The sequence below is a fragment of the Equus asinus genome, chromosome 9, assembly GCF_041296235.1.
Source record: "Equus asinus isolate D_3611 breed Donkey chromosome 9, EquAss-T2T_v2, whole genome shotgun sequence".
Classification (NCBI taxonomy): domain Eukaryota; kingdom Metazoa; phylum Chordata; class Mammalia; order Perissodactyla; family Equidae; genus Equus; species Equus asinus.
This window is the reverse complement of record NC_091798.1, coordinates 57,260,430-57,282,223: the sequence shown is the minus strand read 5'-3', so window position 1 is coordinate 57,282,223 and position 21,794 is coordinate 57,260,430. Positions and strand designations below refer to the sequence as shown.

Genomic DNA, 21,794 nt, shown 5'->3' with positions numbered 1-21,794 from the left:
AGGAGGAGAAAAGAAAGCCTATGTCTATAAAAAGATTTGCAATGAATGTTCATAGCCACTTTATTAATAGCCAAAACCTGAAAACAACCCAAACAGTCATCATCAGATGCCCAGATAAACAAAGCGCAGATTATACACACAATGGAATACTCCAAACAATAAAAAGGAATGAACTTCTGATACATGGGACAAGAATTAATTGCAAAATAATTATGCCGAGCAAAAGAAGTCATACCAAAAAAGGGTATATAACGTATGGTTATATTTACATAAAAATCTAAAAAATGTAAACTAACTGGGGCTGGCCCCGTGGCCGAGTGGTTAAGTTCGCGCACTCCGCTGCAGGCGGCCCAGTGTTTCGTTGGTTCAAATCCTGGGCGCAGACATGGCACTGCTCATCAAACCACGCTGAGGCAGCGTCCCACATGCCACAACTAGAAGGACCCACAATGAAGAATATACAACTATGTACCGGGGGCTTTGGGGAGAAAAAGGAAAAAAACAAAATCTTTAAAAAAAAAAAGAATGTTTATTAAAAAAAAAAGTAAACTAACTGATAATGACAGAAAGCAGATCATTGGTTGCCTAAGGATGGGGGAAGGGTGGGAAACAAATTACAAAGCTTGAGGAAATTTGGTGAGTAATGGATATGTGTTTATTATGTTCGTTGTGGTGACAGTTTCACAGGTACATACATATATCAAAACTTAGCAAACTGTACACTTCAAACGTGTGTGGTTTATTGCATAAAAGTTAAAAAATAAAAAGGGGGAAAGAATTATACAGTCCCAAAAAATACAAGACAATGATACAGAAACATGAGTTTTCATAAATTGTGTTGGATTTTAAATTACTTTTTTTATTTCAGGCAAAAAGAAATATTTAGAAAAAGATGCTCTTCTGCAGGCAAAATTTCAATTTCAAAAAGTAAAATTTAGATATCTATTCCTAACTCTCAAAAAGGTTCTGGAAAACGTAAGTATACAGAGAGAGACTAAAAAGGCAAACACAGCATAATGTTAACATTTAAGGGTATTTGAGGGACCTCTGTATTATTCTTGAAACTTTTCTATAAGTTTAAAGTTATTTCAACATAAAAGTTTACAACTTAGTATCTTGTCATATAATTACTACAGTAAATGATTTTTATAAAAATATTTATTTTCTATTTTGTGAACTTTATTTTCATATCTATGGCCCATTTTTTAATTGAGATTTTCACCTTTACTTTACTCATTTCTAAGAATCAGAAGCCTTTATCTCATTCATAGTTTTCCAGAAAGCCATCCACCTTTTCACTTTAGTTTATGGTGATATTTTCCCCTATGGTTGTAAGATACCCATTTTAAGGTTAAACAAATATCCACCTACATTTGCTTCTGATTTGGAAAAATAAAAACAGGAAAAGGTGATAGAAATGTATGGCACAGTAGGATTGGAGAAATTAATTTATCTATTTCATTATCTGCTACTCAATTTAAAGGAGAAAAATAATTTCGGTGAATTATACTTTTTAAAATAGCTTTTAATCTTTTTAACGTGACTATGTACTTCATTTTTGTGGCAGCCATGTAGTTACCAAAAAATAAAAGATTAAAGGTGCATTGCATATCCATGCAAAAAAGAAAAAAAATTCCAATATTTTCACTAAAATATTTTATAAGTATTAAACTTTGTCTATTGGGCAATATCTAAATGTCATGTGAACATAAAATTTTACCTGGAATGTGCCACAATCTAACAGTATCCATGCCTTTTATGAGCTGCTTCCTGTGGGACACAGGGAATATTTAAGAAGTTAGATAAGCCCACAGAAGCCACTATATATAAATATCCTGGATGGAAGTTTTCCATTGTGGAAGCAGTATACCTCTCTGATTAAGACCAGAGGCTTTGGCTCTAAACTAGATGGGTTCAAATCACAGCTTTGCTGAGAAATAGTTATGTGATCTAACGCAAACTATTTAACACCTCTATGCCTCAGTTTCCTCATCTGTTACCTATAATGACAATATTTACCTCGTGGTATTTGGGGAAAGATTAAACAAGTTAATACATGGAAAGCACTTGGAATTGGGACTTGTCCATTCAAAGCACTAAACTGTTAGCTATGTTTTAGAACTGTTTTGCATATTTGAGTCTCATCTAAAAACCACATCTGCAGCATTTTAGTGAAAGGTAAAGAATTTGAGATTAAAATCTCAGAATCACGGTTTCACTGTGCTTTTTTTTTTGGTGAGGAAGACTGGACCTGAGCTAACATCCGTTGCCAATCTTCCTCTTAGCTTGAAGAAGATTATCCCTGAGCTAACATCTGTGCCAATCTTCCCCTATTTTGGACATAGGACGGCGTCACAGCATGGTTTCACAAGTGGTGTGTGAAGGTCCATATCTGTGACCCAAATCTACAAATCCACAAACCCCGGGCCACTGAAGTGGAGCGTGTGAACTTAAACATTACACCACCGGGACAACCCCTCAGTGCTATTTTTAACTAAATGTATGGCTTGCATGCACCCAACAAAAGAGTAGATAAATATACAACACAGAACTATTGGAAATGCAGGGTTAATTTCATTAAAAACACATAAACAGAAGCTTTTCACATACCTTTGTCACTATCAAACAGCCCAAGTATGCCAAAAATAAAAGCAGAAAGAAAAATGCAAATAACAAACTTTAAAAAATTGTAAACACTTTCATCACTAAATAAAGAACGTGATGGGGCCAGCCCAGTGGCCAAGTGGTTAAGTTCATGCGCTCCGCTGCGGCAGCCCAGGGTTTCACCAGTTCAGATCCTGGGTGTGGACATGGCACTGCTCATCAGGCCATACTGAGGCAGTGTCCCACATGCCACAACTAGAAGTACTCACAACTAAAAATACACAATTATGTACTGGGGGGATTTGGAGAGAAAAAGGAAAAATAAAATCTCTTAAAAAAAAAGAACGTGACTTTTTTATATTCATAGATCTTGTACAAAAATTTGCCATGTACATACCACACACAAATCATAAACTTATTCAAAATATCACAGGCAATGTCCTTGTATAGCAATCCAACAAAATCAGAAATAAAAATAAAAACTGACCAAAAATGTTAAAACACTATAGAACTCATTGATAAACCATGGGTAGAAAGAAATACAAACGAATTATAAATTATACCAATGCTACAGATACAAAAAATATCAGCCCAAAACTATAGGCTACAATGAAAGTTACACTAAGAACAAATATTGTAGCCTTCTCTCTCTTTATTATTAAAGAAGGAACTCACTAATCTTAACAAAGGAATGTAGTACTTGTAGTACAAATCTTACAAAATCAGAAAAAATAAGCTAAAGAAGGTAAAAGAAATTTATCAAGCGAAAAGCTCAAATTAATGAAATAACAAAGTATGAGACATTAAAACAATCTAATGGCTAATACTTTTTAAAGCTCAACAAAATAGAGAAACCTCTTTTGAGTCTGTTCACAGAAAAAAAATGTGTGTGTGTGTGTGTGTGTGTGTGTGTGTGTCTGTAAGTGTATGATTAGAAAGGAGAAAGGACACATTCAGAAGAAACCAAAGTCAGTATTTAAGAATATATGCAGGTATATGGCAACCAATGTGTTAACTCAGAAGAAAGAAATAATTCCCTAGAAAAGATAAAAGCTATTAAAACTGAATGAAATAGAAGTAGAAAGCTTGAATAATTTCATAATTTCCACAAAAAGAGTCTGAAAGAAGGATTTAAAAGTTACCACTTTTAAAGAGCCCAGGACCAGGTAGTTTCACCAAAGAGTTCCATCTAATTTTTAAGAAGCAAGGAATTCCAATGTTATTTAAATTATTCCAGTCCACAGAAAAATATTAAAATCTCTCCTATTTATTTGGTGAAGTTAACATTATCTTAGTACCCAACCTGATCATAAAAGTACAAAAAATATATAAATTATAATTCAATGCTATTAAAAAAGCATAAGCTTCAGCAATATATCAAAAGAATAATGGGCTGGTTCCGTGGCCTAATGGTTAAGTTCAGCACGCCCCACTTCTGTGGCCCAGGTTCGGTTACCAGGTATGGACCTACGCCAATTGTCAGAAGCCATGCTGTGGTGGCAACCCACACACAAAATTGAGAAGGACTGGCACAGATGTTAGTTCAGGGTGAATCTTCTTCAAGCAAAAAGAGGAAGACTGGAACAGATGCTTAGCTCACGGCAAATCTTCCTCACCCAAAAAAAAAGAATACTATAGTATGATCAAGTAGAGTTCATTCCAGGAACACAAGAACTGTGCAATATTAGGAAATGTATCATCATTATTAATTATATCAACAAACTGAAAAATAAACCATATGCTTATAATAATGAATGACAAAAAAGTATTTCATAAAAATTCAGTCATTCCTAATATGAACAAGGTAATTTAGCTACAAAATAAAAGCATTTAAACATAATACTTCTTAACAAAAACACTAATACATATAGAAATAACTAATCCTTAGACTTCTCTGATTAAATGTCTGAGAGATTCTTAATATAGCTAAATGTCTAAACTATGGTGAAGTTTGGCAGAAGGAACTGAGAAAGAAGGACAAATTTGAAATTTTCTACATATATATCAAACACACATACAAGCATATACATATCTATGTACATACACTCACACATACAAATACTATCAAATTCATATATAAAAAGTAACTGCATTCCCTCACAGAAAATATATATAATAAACATAATTATACATTTGTATTTATTCTATGTTAAAATATTAGTTTACCTGAGTGGGCAATCGGAACAAGGAGTTCTTATAAAAAATGTCCTTAGCCTGGCTCCATGTACCATCGATGATGATGATTGTGGTAGGATAAATAGGAGAATCTAATATAAATTCTTCCAAATTAGCAGCTTCAGCCCCTGGATACAATATTAATGTACCAGACTTCCGACAAACAGTTGAAAGTTCAGGATCTCTAAAAGTTTAAAGAAAAACTTTATTAGATTGTGGGGAAAAAAACTTTCATTATTCTTATTGGACTTCAATCAAAACTACATATCAAAGCATTTGGCACTGGAGATGTAATAATGAATGAGATCTCTGTCTGCAAGCAACAAAACGACCTTAAGGGGGAAGGAGACAAGTTAGTGTCAGTTAAAAACAATAAATGGCATCTTTCTTAAATTGAAAAATGGCATCTACAAAAAATGTACAGCCAATATCATATTTAAAAATGTCCCTTAAGATTGGGATCAAGGTAAAGACGTTGGATTTCACCACTCCTAATACACATTGTACTGAAGGTCCCAGTTATTGCAATAAGGCAACAAAGAAATAAAAGACATAAAGATCAGAAAGGAAGAAATATAAGCAACCCTACTTGCAGATGATAATGCTATTTACATAGAAGGTTCTGGGGAATCTACAAAACAATTTCCACAACTAACAAATGAATTCAGAAGGCCACTGGATACAAAGTTGATATACAAAATCCAACTGTTTTCTTATATACCAGAAGCAAAAAATTGAAAATAAGTATTTTAAATTCTATTTACAAAAGATAGCAAAAGCAATATATCACTTAATCATTCCCCCATGATTACATCACATACTCTAACAAAAGCCTGAATTAATCATTCAAGTATCAAATTAATATTAAATCAATAATCTTTATCAGCTTTAGTTTAAAATCCATCAGTGAATAATAATTTACTGAGTAAGCACTGTATTAAGGAACATAGAAAAACTGAACTACTTGACATAATGGGCTCAAAATGGGATGGGCTATTTCAAAAAGTGTCAAATTTCTTATCCCCAAGCACATCTGTGGAGGAGTTAGATAGCTCAATGTCAGAGACAACCCAGATAGTTTCCACTTCTACCACCACAGATGCTAACACTTTTGAAATAAAATAACGTAGCTCCAAGTTGGTGGATTAGGCGGAACCCAGTTCTACCTATACATCCACATTCACCCAGGAATTACAGAGAAAATATCATTACAAAGAGCTTCTGTGTGAAAGAAGTGTCACAATGTAAATAATGATGTGGCCGCTCCCTGCGTGAAGAGCTCTGGATCTCGCTTTCATTCCCAAGAAAACGGCAAAATTCACAACAGCAGCACCAAGCCCAGAACAAATCTCACCTCTGGGGGCAAGGTGATGCCGAATCTGCAAAAGAAAATTCTATATGAGAAAAGTGTGCCTAAACAATAGTTTCAGAGAAGGGTAAAAAATGATTGTATAAAGTTCTAACATAAAGTTTTCTTCATAATATGAAGCTAAATAATAAAGAAAACTAAATTACCACGGAATGAAAAAGTGTGGTCAATTGCCTGGGCTTGGTGCTAGTACTGGTCTTACTTAGCATTTTTCTAAGTGAACTGAAAAAGGAATCTCCATATTTCCAAGAGAAATTAAATTTTGCAACTAAAAATATATTTAACTATGTAGGTAGGACCAAAGTAATTTGTGAAGGCTTTGTGAATGGGAGGAAAAGCAACAAATATGCTTCAAATGTAAGAAAAGACTTCCAGAAAAATTTAAATATACATATATATAATTTATATTTAGGATACTGGGTTCTGTAATCCAGTGTAAAATAAGATCCAAGGACATTATAAAACTGTCAGTGAAGATATCAACTAATGGGCTGCGGCACACAAAAATATTGGGCCTCATCAAAAAGAATATTTTAAATATTACAGGAGAAGGCATTCTATGTTTTAAAAAAATACAATGTACTTGGGACTAGAAACAAAGGAAATGCAAGAGAACTGGAAAACAAGCGATAAAATGGCAGCGTTAGGCCCCCACGTTTCAATAATCACTCTAAGTGTAAACGGATTGAACTCTCCAATCAAAAGACACAAAGTGGCAGGATGGATTAAGGAACAAGACCCAACAATATGCTGCCTCCAGGAAACACACCTCAGCCCCAAAGACAAACACATACTCAGAATGAAGGGATGGAAGACAATACTCCAAGCTAACAATGAACATAAGAAAGCAGGTGTCTCCATACTTACATCAGACAAAGTAGACTTCAAAGCAAAACAGATAAAGAGAGACAAAGAGGAGCAGTTTATAATGATAAAAGGGACACTCCACCGAGAAGACATAACACTTATAAATATATACACACCCAACACAGGAGCACGAAAATATGTAAAGCAACTATTAACAAAACTAAAAGAAGACATCAACAACAATACAATAATAGTAGGGGACCTCAACACCCCATTAACAGCAATGGATAGATCATCCAGACAGAAAGTCAACAAGGAAATTACAGAATTAAATGAAAAATTAGACCAGATGGCCTTAATAGATATATATAGAACACTCCATCCAAAAACAGCAGGTTACACATTCTTCTCAAGTGCCCATGGAACATTCTCAAGGATAGACCACATCTTGGGAAACAAAGCAAGCCTCAACAAATTCAAGAGGGTTGAAATAATAGCAAGCATCTTTTCCAATCATAATGCTATGAAACTAGAAATCAACTACAAGAATAAAGCTGGGAAAGGGGCAAAAATGTGGAGACTAAACAACATGCTACAGAGCAAAGAATGGATTATTAAAGAAACTAACAAAGAAATCAAATATTATCTGGAGACAAATGAAAATGAAAACACACCATACCAACTCATTTGGGACGCAGCAAAAGCAGTCCTAAGAGGGAAATTCATTGCAATACAGGCTCACCTCATTAACAAGAAAAATCTCAGATAAGCAATCTCAAACGACACCTTACAGAATTAGAAAAAGAAGAACAAACAAAGCCCAAAGTCAGTAGAAGGAGGGAAATAATAAAAATTACAACAGAAATAAATGAAATTGAAACAAAAAAGACAGTAGAAAGGATCAATGAAACAAAGAGTTGGTTCTTTGAAAAAATAAACAAAATTGACAAACCCTTAGCCAAACTCACTAAGAAAAAAAGAGAGAAGACTCAAATAAATAAAATTAGAAATGAGAGAGGAGAAATCACAACGGATACCACAGAAATACAAAAGATCATAAGAGAATACTATGAAAAACTATATGCCAATGAATTGGACAACCTAGAAGAAATGGATAAATTCTTAGACTCTTACAACCTCCCAAAACTGAAGCAGGAAGAAATAGAGAATCTGAATAGACCAATCACAAGTAAAGAAATAGAAACAGTAATCAAAAACCTCCCCAAAAATAAAAGTCCAGGACCAGATGGCTTCTCTGGAGAATTCTACCAAACATTTAAAGAAGATTTAATACCTATCCTTCTCAAACGATTCCAGAAAATTGAGGAAGATGGAGCACTCCCTAACAGATTCTATGAAGCCAACATCAGCCTGATCCCAAAACCTAATAAGGACAACACAAAGAAGGAAAACTACAGGTCAATATCACTGATGAACATAGATGCAAAACTCCTCAACAAAATTTTGGCAAACCAAATACGGCAATACATTAAAAAGATTACACATAATAAATAAATAAATAAAGTGGGATTTATACCAGGGACACAGGAATGGTTCAACATCTGCAAGTCAAGCAACATGATACACTACATTAACAAAATGAGAAATAAAAACCACGTGATCATCTCAATGGATGCAGAGAAAGCATTCAACAAGATCCAACATCCATTTATGATAAAAACTCTCAATAAAATGGGTATAGAAGGAAAGTACCTCAACATAATAAAGGCCATATATGACAAACCCACAGCCAACATCATACTCAATGGGCAAAAACTGAAAGCCATCCCTCTGAGAACAGGAACAAGACAAGGGTATCGACTCTCACCACTCTTATTCAACATAGTACTGTAGCTTTTGGCCAGAGCAATTTGGCAGGAAAAAGAAATAAAAGGAATCCAAATAGGCAGTAAAGAAGTGAAACTCTTGCTGTTTGCAGATGACATGATCTTATATATAGAAAATCCCAAGGAATCCACTGGAAAACTATTAGAAATAGTCAACAGCTATAGCAAAGTTGTAGGGTATAGAATCAACATACATAAGTCAGTAGCATTTCTATACTCTAACAATGAACTAACAGAAAAAGAACTCAAGAACTCAATCCCATTCACAATCGGAACAAAAAGAATAAAATACCTTGGGGTAAATTTAACCAAGGAAGTGAAAGATCTATACAACGAAAACTACAAGAGTTTCCTGAAAGAAATTGATGACGACATAAAGAGATGGAAAGACATTCCATACACATGGATTGGAAGAATAAATATAGGCAAAATGTCCATACTACCTAAAGCAATCTACAGATTCAACACCATCCCAATCAGAATCCCAATGACATTCTTTACTGAAATAGAACAAAGAATCCTGAAATTCATATGGGGCAACAAAAAACCCAAATTGCTAAAGCAATCCTGAGAAAAAAGAACAAAGCTGCAGGGATCACAATCTCTGACTTCAAAGCATACTACAAAGCTACAATAATCAAAACAGCATGGTACTGGTACAAAAACAGGTGCACAGATCAATGGAACAGAATTGAAAGCCCAGAAATAAAACCACACATCTATGGACAGCTAATCTTCGACAAAGGAGCTGAGGGCATACAATGGAGAAAAGAAAGTCTCTTCAACTAATGGTGCTGGGAAAACTGGACAACCACATGTAAAAGAATGAAAATTGACCATTCTTTTTCACCATTCACCAAAATAAACTCAAAATGGATCAAAGACCTAAAGGTGAGACCTGAAACCATAAGGCTTCTGGAAGAAAACGTAGGCAGTACACTCTTTGACATCAGTATTAAAAGGATCTTTTCGGACACCATGCCTTCTCAGAGAAGGGAAACAATAGAAAGAATAAACAAATGGGACTTCATCAGACTAAAGAGCTTCTTCAAGGCAGGGAAAACAGGATTGAAACAAAAAAACAACCCACTAGTTGGGAAAAAATATTTACAAGTTATATATCTGACAAAGGGTTAATCTCCATAATATATAAAGAATTCACACAGCTCAACAACAAAAAATCAACAACCGGATCAAAAAATGGGCAGGGGACATGAACAGACATTTCTCCAAAGAAGATATACGGATGGCCAATAAACACATGAAAAGATGCTCATCATCACTAATTATCAGGGAAATGCAAATCAAAACTACACTAAGATATCACCTTACACCTGTTAGAATGGCAAAAATAACCTAAACAAAAAGTGACAAATGTTGGAGAGGTTGTGGAGAAAAAGGAACCCTCAAACACTGTTGGTGGGAATGCAAACTGGTGCAGCCACTATGGAAAACAGTATGGAGATTTCTCAAAAAATTAAAAATAGAAATACCATTTGATCCAGCCATCCCACTACTGGGTATCTATCCAAAGAGCTTGAAGTCAGCAATTCCAAAAGTCCCATGCACCTCTATGTTCATCGCAGCATTATTTACAATACCCAAGACATGGAAGCAACCTGAGTGCCCATCAACTGATAATTGGATGAAGAAGATATGGTATATATATACAATGGAATACTACTCGGCCATAAAAAAGGATAAAATCATCCCATTCACAACAACATGGATAGACCTTGAGGGTAATATGTTAAGTGAAATAAGCCAGATAGAGAAAGACGAATTCTGTATGACTCCACTCATAGGTGGAAGTTAAACATATAGACAAAGAGAACTGATTGGTGGTTACCAGGGGAAAGGGGGGGTGAGGGGAGGGCACAAAGAGTGAAGTGGTGCACCTACAACATGACTAAAAATAATGTACAATTGAAATTTCACAAGGTTGTAAACTATCATAATCTTAATAAAAAGTTAAAAAAAAAAAGATGCACCTAAAATCAGAATACTAAATATAGTTCTAGTCACTGCGCCTTAGGAAAACCTTAATGGGCTAGACAGATACGTGTTTACTTATATAAATGTATATCATATATAGCTGTATTCAGAGAAAAAAACTGAACTAAATCTAATAAAAGTACCCTACCATCCTGAAGCCATTTTTAACAAAAATGAAATAAACAGTAAATATATATGCTTTTAGGCTCAACATCTATTACTGTGGAATTTAGACAATGCTATCATTCCTTTGTTTACTCCATTTTGGTCTGTGTTTTTGGGGGGTGTTTTTATGTTTTGCTTTGTCTTGTATTATTTTGAGGGGAAAAGGCAGAACTTAAATTTTTTGACCACTCCCAATGTACCATGTTCTGGGTCTAATGCATAAGTCAAAGGAAACCATTTTTAAAGATCTGTGTAGAAAATATTACTTTAAATTGCCCTAAAAATTATTTACCTTTCTTCACTGAAGCGACGACCAATCTTGACTTTACACTTGTCCTGAGGGAGGCATGCTGCTAGCAGAGGAACTGTCCGCAACACTTTGTTTTCCTTTAATTAAAAAATTAACTAAAATGTAGATGCTACTTAGACAAACACACTTTTAAAACTTTTATGATGAACATTTGACTCATAACATTATATATAATTTTCACAAGTCCTTTACTACAAGTCTTTTTTAATAAAAAGAGCTAGAGTTTCTCTGATTTTTATCAGTATTAAATACAATACAAGTGTACATTTTAATTCTATTTGGGTATGTTTAGAGGTTTACTGATCAAATAAGGTAACGTTAATCTAAATAATGGTTAAGATTACCAAAAATGTAAATTTATGCTTAACTAGATCGAATTATTTATTCTGAAAAACTTATTTCAATAGTAATTACATTTTGTAGTATGTCAGCTTGAAGATAATTGCCTAGATCTTTATGCCCAGAAAGCAAGGAAGTTCTCAAAAAAACTAAAGAACGGGGCATATCAAAGGGACAGAGAAGCCTATCTTGAACTCCCAATGGCCAAACTAGAATAATTTGAGCAATAAAATAAATAACATAGTGCTTGGATTATAACCCAAAGCATAAAATAAATACAGAGTCCAGATTGATAGAAGCAAATGATTGAATAAATAAATGGGAGAGAAAAGATAAATCTTCCTTTTAGGAGAATTTCAAGTAATAACTGTAAATACACCCCACTCCAAGGGACAGAGCTTAATCTCTCCTTCCCACCTGAGTGTGGGTTGGATTTATGCCTTCCTTCCAAAGAATAAAGAGCATGAGAAGGGAAAAAAAATAACTTTAGAGTGGAGAAATCTGGTGACCCTTTCTGTAACTTCTATTAACTACCATCAGTGGTTTTTTCAACATCCTATCTTCCAACACTAAAAACCACTTTTCGTATTGTCACAAGAATTCTACCTTAATCCTAGTAGAGCCAGGTGATTATTCTGCCTTAGCTTCGCACTTTTCTTGGTTATTTTGATGTATAGTGTACAGTCACTGTCTGCCTCTTCTCCACTGGCCCAAATGGGAATGTCATGCTTGATCAAATAAGTGACAGCCCTTCTCTACTCTGTTTACCTACATACAGCCCAATGTTATCTTTATATATACTCACAATGAATAATTTGACTATTTTTGTGTCTGCAAAAAAATGACAATGTACTTAAGGAATGTCAAATATTACTTACTTTCCTTTAGGAATGTCAGAGTCACTTAGCAAATTAATACACAAAACAGTAATGTTGCATATGAATTTACTAAAGTAATTAAAAATAAATTTATAATTACATTATGTTTGTAACAGAAACAAAAAATATTATAGTGACAACATTCCATAACCACAAACACACACATATATACACCCTTAAGGGACATTTTTGTGTTTATCTCTTTCACCACTGGGTCTCTGAAGTATTGATTAAAATAATATGTAAAAGATGCATTTAAAGATGCTGAGAGTAGTTAATTGATCTACCTAATAAAAAGTTGGAAAAGGAAACCGAAGAATCAGAACTTGCTGGAATTTTAACTAAAAAGAATATGTAGCATGCTGGAGCTCTGAGGGAGCCTGAAAATAACAATTTGGAGCAGCCAATATGATGAATGAGACTAGGAGGAGAAAGGTGAGAGGGGAGTTTTAGGACATTTTCCAGTGTTTCATACTGTTTTCTTCCCTCCTTACTTACCATCACTATGAGACTTTGACAAATACTTAAATCACTTTCAAAACTTTTATCAAAGTAACACATGTGCATATATACGTCAAATTAAATAGTGCCAAAAGATTTATAATGTTCCCAGATACACTCCCCAGTACCACTTTTAGAGGTAATCAATTTAACTCTTTTAGCTATTTCTTCTGGAAGTTATCTCCATATTTCTAAATAATATGTGTGCTTGCTAATTCTTGATTTATCAATTTTAGATATTATCTACAAACTACCATTTATTATCATAATAGCTAACTTTAATGTACATAATTCTAAGTGCATTATATATACATATTGATTCATTTACTGTCTATAATAGCCCAGTAAAGAAGTATATCTTTTGTCATGTTCATTTTACTAATGATGAAACTGAAGCACAGAAAGGTTAATTAACTTGCCCAGGGTTACAGAGTTTAAAGAGCTATTAAGGATTTAAATTCAAGCAGTCTGGCTCCTGAGACCTCTCTTCTAACTACTGCACTTTATAACCAAAGCCTCTCATAATAAATGAGGATTTAGCTTTCTTACATTATTCCTTACCCTCACATTTCCTATAATATTTTTAGTTAAATCAATAAAAAGTGTTTACATCATTATGGCTACATGTACATTGTTCACAAAAGGCCAAGCAGTTTAACATAACATTTCCTTCTGGTACAGCTTTTTGTTATTTTTGAGATAAGCATCTTGTTTTCATCTTAAGTAATTTTCTATACACACATCCCTACTCTTTGAAATGCTCCATCATACCACCTCCCTATCATCCACTCCATTAAGTCTTCTTTTCTCAAAGCCCCCTCCTAGAGCCTATCCAAATGATTTTCAATCACTTTTTAGGGAGCGTCATCAAATTGGCATATTCTTTTATTGAAAATAGTGTGCTGAGATTAAGCACAAGGCAGCCCGGTATTACTAAGTTAGATTAAGACTGGAAAATTCTTTGGGTGATAAGGAAAAACAATCTGAATGTACTTATATAAACATAAACTACATTTGTAGCACACAAGATTATAGACGGATCACCTAAATTGTGAATTAACCATGAAAGGAAGGAAGGAAGGAAAGAAGGAATGAACGAATAAATAAATAAATAGACTTAAAAACATTAAAACTGTCACAAATCAATGAAAACACCTACATTTTAAAAGCCATCTTATGTCTGGGACTACACAGTAATGAAAAGTCACCATACCATGTATATGGCAAAATGAAAACAGTATTCACCATCGAAAGTCAGGTTTTAGCCAAAACTGTTATGACTAGTATACTATCATTTTACATAAATTTGAGCTGCACAGTGTTGTAAGTTTAAATAAGGTAAAATAATGCTAGTAACAAAATTGTCACAATCCTGACAAAAGCATGTTGTTTGTTAACACTGAAGAAAAGGTTACCCAACAAATGGAATATTTAATAATTTGGAATAAAAGAATAAGTGTTGCATCATTTGGAAAAAGAAAAAGATTAATATTTTTCATCTCTTTATTAGTCTCCAAGTGGTATAGTCTTCAGAAATCTAAGAAAAAAATGATTCCTTCTTCAAAAGCCTGATTTGATCTATCATGTCCTGAGTTCCTAAATGCTGGAAGAGTTTTAACTTTAGTTTACATTAAACCCATTTTGTATCATGCATCAACTAGTTTTTTATTGACTATACTTTGTGGCTTTCTATGACCTCCTTCCCTCCCCTCGTCATTACTGCAGCTAATCAAGAGTTACGAACACACATACACACCAGCACATGCATATAGGAAACTATTAATTAAAGGTCTTTATAATACAATATATATAATATAAAATAAACATATTTGTTCTATTAATTTTAGAAAATTAAAAAATTTATTTTATACATTCATTTTGCAAGATTAAAATGCTGAGAATTACTTCTACTTTAACAAGAAAAGAGATCAAGGAATATAAGCTATGATCAAAATTTAGAAAGTAATGACTTTCTTAGCTTTTTACTCACAAAAATCTCATTTTTTCTTCATACAAAATTGTTAGAGTTCTAAATTTCTATACTATTTAATAAGACCATTTTTATGAAATAACACTTTTATAAAATAACATAGTCTTTATCTCTAAAGCATATGACACTATACAATCATATAATATGTAAAAGAAATTATTTTCTCCCAAAGAGAAAAGCATTTATCATCAATTTATTTTCAGAAATACTAAAGAGCTGAGAGGGATGAGTATGTTTATCTGTGTTTCCTCTTGTGGACTTATATTCTATTTGAAGTTGAGTATTTTACAAAACTTACTCACCTCTGCTGGATGCTGAATTATGTACAAGTGGGTAGAGATGTGCAGAGGATGCACTGGTAGAAATGGACACAAACATACTTTCTGAGGCCGGCTAAAGGGCAGAAAGAAAAAGGAAACCTGTAAATGTTTAAAATACAACGATATAACAATAACCTAAAACTTGAACATAATCCCACTTCATTATATAAAGAGATTTGCTAATGCTGCATTCTTTTAAAATGAAACACTAAGAATGAATTTAATCAGTCAGAATTTATAAATGAGAATTTGGAAAAAGACTCAAGTAAATTCTTTACCATCTATATAGCTCAAAGTACCTTAAAAAATCTTGTCTTATCTATCTTCGGTGGAAGAATACTTGTAAGTCACCACCATGCTCTTTTATTCATGAAGTAACACTTCTACTAAGTTTCATTCCAAATAAAGAACAGATCTCATGTCAAAGAGAAACCTGGCAATTCTTCTAAATCATCTTGGAGTTGGAGGGAACGATATGATGGTAAAATATTAGAACGTAATTACCACCTAGAAGAGACTCTTAATCAACCTTGGCCATCAATCAACATGGAGAGCTTACCAGTTGTGAGAAGAAATCCAAATAGGGACTGCCAAATAATATTTGGTTAAAATTATATCCACAGACTGTCTGCCTTATCCATTTGTTTTCCCCTTTGTTACTGTTTACTTTGTTTTTGTTTTTGCTACTGTTTAGTGCTTTACTATTGTTTTGGTAATAATTACACTTATTACAGAATTCAGATGGAAAAAAAGGGTATACTTTCCATCTCAGTCCTCCAGCCTAGGGCACTCTCTTCCCTAGGCGCAACCAATGACCAGTTTCTTTTGTGTCCTTCCAAAGGCATTGTAGGAATATACATTTTTATTTCAGCATTAAATCCATTATTTGATATGTGTGTTTATAAAATGAAATTCATCAAGCAGCCAGATACAGTATATCATGGAAGTAAATTTTCACAACAGATCACTAATACAGGCAGATGTTACATGCCATTACTATAGTATACAAGTGAATGTTAAATTAAAGGGAATTCCCAGCAGCATATTTACAACTGCAAAACTGACCACTATCAACTCCTTTCTCAATTTTACTTATGTAGAGCCTGAGGTAAGAAACGCTTATATTAATAAACCATAGAGTGTGAGTAAACTGGTTCAATTGTATCTACTACCTCATTCTGCAAGAAGCTGTCAAGCCTATGTTCCTGCTAAGAAATTATTTAGATTATATCTTAGAAGGTGGTAGAAATGTATTGTACAACAGGACCCCACCTCCCCTCTCCACCACCAAACCTAGAATGGACGATTAATCAACACAAACCAATATACTTGTTTTCTAGTGACGTCTGAAATGATCAGTATGATTACTCTGCCCTACATTGGATTCCCTCTCAGGAATGTGAGCAGATTTACAGGGATGGAGAGAGTCTTTCAGTGGTCACAGGAAGAGTAAACACAGAGAGGAGCAGACAGTGATTGATGGCACTAGGTATACTGATAAACAGACCAAGGGCTACAATCAGAAAGGATTCCTTGGGCCCACCCAGTGACATAGTGGTTAAGTTTGTGCACTCCATTTCAGCAGCTCAGGATTCCCAGGTTAGGACACGGGATGTGGACCTACACTGCTCATCAAGACATGCTGTGTTGGCATCTCACATACAAAATACAAGAAGACTGGCATGGATGTTAGCTCAGAGACAATCTTCCTCACCAAAAAAAGAAAAGAAAAAAAGAAAGGATTTCTCATTCAGTAAAACGATGAAGAGGCTGAGTTACATTCAAACTCTAAAATTTTAAGTTTCTGATTTTTTTTATGAAACTCTATATGACTGAAATGCACGATTTCACATAAGATGATTTTAGATAATTTAGAATAAGTTTAAGTAATTTCAGATAAGATTTTAGTAATTTAAGACAAGATGAAGCCATTTAAAAAATTCAGAATTTAATTGGATATCAACTTAAATATCTGTAAATCGTATGATTCTAAGAATATGAAAGAATGCAAAAAAAAAATCAATTGTCCTATGCAGGAAACATCCACATATCAATGAGCCAAAGAACTGCAAAATCCAATCAAGTAAACAAGCTGGGCAGACACTGCAGATTTCCGTGGGCAGCAAAAAACTAGGTAAAATAAACACTGAAAACAACATTTTAAGCTCATGACGTGTGTAGTGATTATAAAAGTCCTTAGTGTGACAGTTTGGATAGTGCAAAGAACTACTCGGCTATTGGTAGCCCTGGGTTTCACATCTGACCAAAACCTCTGTTCATAAAAAAAAAACCTCAGTTACCTGCGATGGAGAGTTCCACTTCCAGGATGACAAGGAAAGTTGCTTCACAGACCCACTCCCCAGCGAAACAGAGCTAACAAAAACTATTTTTAAAAACAACCATTTAAAGTTTCTGGAAAATGTTCTAAGGGCATATTTGAATGAAGAAACACCATTCAAGAAAATCTATGAAAATTTGGTAATGGGACACTCTGTGGCATTTGAACTATAACCCATTTCCTATCTTGCCCCAGCTCAGGCTGACAGAAGCTCCACTCCAGCTAGTGTGGCTAAGAAAAGAGAGCTCCCTCTCAGCTCTTAATCAAAGCTTACCGTATGTCATCAGCATTTCTCATCCCCGCCAAGTCCAAGTTGAAGAGGCTAAATTCCTGATGAGTGCGGCCAAGGGAGCAAAGGCTCCCTTCCTCCACCCAGCCTCCAACTATAAAACAGTAGCTTTACCACAGTGAAATAGGCTAAGAATGCTGGGGCCCCAACTGCCCTCACCCCAGTTTGCCCATAGGACAGAAATTCCACACCAGAACCAGCAAGCCAGAGGTTACTGCCAAGCCCTGAGCCCAGAACAGTGGCTCAGAGCGTTTGCCCCAGAGGAGAGGCAGACTGTAAGAAAAGAGAGGTCTGAAGCGCTCCCCAAAGTAACTGCTTTATTTGAAACAAAGTGTGAGGAAGTTCAAGACTAAGGGTGCTTTCAAAAACAGTAACTACTCTTAATTAAGAGCAGCAAGCTAAATCATAAGCCAGCTAGGTCATCATAAGGAATAGGGAAAGAGACAGCTAAGAGCACACCTGCAGTGGGAACAAACCTCAACGAGCGGCCTCAAAAGCCACCCCTGCCTGAATTTAACTGGATCAAGCTGCTGAGCCCTTTATGCCCTAGGGCACTGCATCAAAACAACAGAACAATCAGCTGGTAATTAGTGCAGTCTAATAGGCAGGATGTAACACCAAAAGAAGAAGGCAGCTTAAGAGAAAGATCTGGAAAAGAGACCCTCAAAGAGAACCCTGCTAAAACTATTGTGATAGTATGTTTGCACAACTTGGCTAATACAACAAAAACCTCCAAATTGTACACTTTAAAAGGATGAGTGTCACAGTATGTGAGTCATATCTTAATAAAGCTGTTGTTTTAAAAAATGTAAAAATGCAATGGAAAAAGAATCTTCAACCTAATTAATAAGAGAGAAGCATTTTATCACTATTTGACATTATGTTATCTGAAGCTGGCTTTCCTTCCCTACAATGTAAGCAACATTAGGACAAGGACAAGGCCTACATTTTTCACTTTTATATCCCAGCACCAAGTATACTGTGCCATCAATAAATACTGCTGAGTACATCAAGGAATACCTTTGCACTCCCTCTTACCTCCACCTTGGGATGCCTTTTTCCTCCTACACAATTTCTTATTCTATCCCTTCATTTCCTTACATATCAAATATTAATCTCTCCCTCACTTCTTCTCTAGTACTTAAGCAATTAGTTCCTATTATAAGTGAAACTCAGAGTCTCAGATCTTCTTTTGCTATAATTTGTGATCATTCTGGTAAGCAATCGCACATAAGAGGCAAAAATATTTACTGAAGAAAATATTTACTAAAAAAAAAACCAAACAGCTAAGCACTATATGTAAATACCATAACTGTGACACAAGCTAAAACTAATTGTTTTGGCTTATGCTTTGACATGCCCATAAAACATCATTACCTATTTATTTTAAAGTATGTTCCCTTTATTAACCTATTTCTAATTACTTCAAACTAATAAAACTATGGTTACTTAAAACATCTTGCATTCCATTGACCGACTTTATATTTAACAAGTTACTCTAACAATATGAATTTGTGCTTATTTGTTACTTTAACAGCAATTTTTCTCATACTTTCCTCCTCCACAATGGTTTGCATGCATTGTGCTGGTGACTAGCTATTCAAATGTTAAACTCTCTCTTACCAAACAGGCAGATAAGTGCAGAGTATTGGCTCTCTTTATTCTAAAATCTTTTTCCAATAGAATAAAATGCCTAGGAATAAATTTAACCAAGGAGGTGAAAGACCTATATATTGAAAACTACAACACATTAATGAAAGAAACTGAAGAAGATACAAATAAATGGAAAGATATTCTATCCTCATGGAATGGACAAATTAATATTGTTAAAATGTCCATAATACTACCCAAAGCAATCTACAAATTCAATGCAATCCCTATCAAAATTCCAATGGCATTTTTCACAAAAATAGAACAAAAAACCTAAAATTTGTATGGAACCACAAACGACTCTGAATAGGCAAAACAATCTTGCAAAAGAAGAACAGAGCTGGAGGCATCATGCTCCTCAATTTCAAACTTTATTACAAAGCTATAGTAATTTAAACAGTATTGTATTGGCATAAAAACAGACACATAGGTTAATGGCCCAGATTAGAGAGCCCAGAATTAAACCCACACATATATGGTCAATTAACTTACAACATACAATGGGGAAAGGACAGTCTCTTCAATAAATGTTGTTGGGAAAACTGGACAGCCACATGCAAAAGAATGAAACTGGACCACTGTCTTACACCATACACAAAAATTAACTCAAAATGGGTTAAAGACTTGAACATAAAACCTGAAACCATAAAACTCCTAGAAGGAAACACAGGCGGTAAGCTCCTTGATGTCAGTCTTGGTGATGATTTTTTGAATCTGACGCCAAAAGCAAAAATAAACAAGTGTGGCTACATCAAACTAAAACGCTTCTGCACAGCAAAGGAAACCATCAACAAAATGAAAAGGCAATCTGCTAATGGGAAAAAGTATTCGCAAATCATCTATCTGATATGGGGCTAATATCCAAAATATATAAAGAACTCATACAATTCAAGAGCAAAAAAACAAACAATCCAATTAAAAAAGGAACACGAGGTCTAACAGACAATTTGCCAAATAAGATATACAGATGGCCAATGGGTATATGAAAAGATGCTCTACATCATTAATCATCAGGGAAATGCAAATCAAAACCACAACAAGGTATCACCCCACACTTATTAGAATGGCTATTATCAAAAAGACTAGAAATAACAAGTGTTGGTGAGGATGTGGAGAAAAGGAAACACTTATGCACTGTTTGGTAGGAATGTAAATTGGTGAAGCCACTATGGAAAACAGTATGGAGTTTCCCCATAAAATTAAAAATTGAACTACCATATGATCCAGCAATTCCACTGCTGGGTATTTATCCAAAGAAAACGAAAACACTAATTCAAAAAGATATATGCACTCCCATGTTCATTTCAGCATTATTTACAACAGCCAAGATATGGAAACAACCTAAGTGTCCGCCAAAGGATGAATGGATAAAGAAATTGTGTTTATATATATATAACACTAACATTATATATATATAACACTAACATTATATATATATATATATATATATATATATAAATTCTCCTGTGGAATATTATTCAGTCATAAAAAAGAATGAAATTTTGCCATTTGCAACAACATGGATAGACCTCAAGGGCATTATGCTAAGTGAAATAAGTCAGACAGAGAAAGAGAAATACCATATAATCTCTCTTATACGTAGAATATTAAAAAAAAAAAAAAACTAAGCTCATTGATACAGAGAAGAGATTGGTGGTTGCCAGAGGCAAGGGGTGGGGAGTGAAGAAATGGGTGAACTGTTTTTGTTCTTTATTTTTAGTTTCAATAAATTGAATTTAAAAACTAAAAATAAAATCTTTTTCCGAAGAACAAAAAAATCTCACACCCAAACTTAACTCTTGAAGATTTAAATATTTCAAATCGATAATGGATTAAAGAATTTATACATTCAATTAATTTTTATTCAAATATTTACTGTACATCTAACTATGTGCCAGACATTAGGCACTTAGATAAAGAAACAAAGACTCCTGTCTTCATGCAGCTTATTTGTTCTTACTGTGCCAGAAAATTTTTTATAAGTTCCTGGCTTCCTATGAACTATTATGATTGACAGGAAAAAAAATATGGACAACTACACATCAAAACTCATTAGTTATAAATAATGAACATTCATTTTAAAATAAAAATCAAACTACTTCTAGAATTTATATAGATCTGAGAAAGAAAAATTAATATCGGAAGAAATATCAACTGGTCAATTAGGTATAGGTTTGGGGAATAACTATTAAGACACGTCATTGACAATGTCATTGT

The 21,794-nt window shown here is 34.2% G+C and overlaps 1 protein-coding gene across 1 annotated transcript in view; it reads right to left on the bottom strand.

Annotated features, from left to right (window-relative positions):
* DTWD2 (DTW domain containing 2) overlaps positions 1-21,794 on the bottom strand; it is a 118,130-nt gene that overhangs the window by 74,837 nt on the left and 21,499 nt on the right. The window contains exons 2-4 of the mRNA XM_014844063.3: positions 15,283-15,373; positions 11,255-11,349; positions 4,771-4,963 (exon numbers count right to left, since the gene is read on the bottom strand). Coding sequence (XP_014699549.3) covers positions 4,771-4,963; positions 11,255-11,349; positions 15,283-15,373 — 379 coding nt within the window. The remainder of the gene's footprint in view (positions 1-4,770; positions 4,964-11,254; positions 11,350-15,282; positions 15,374-21,794) is intronic.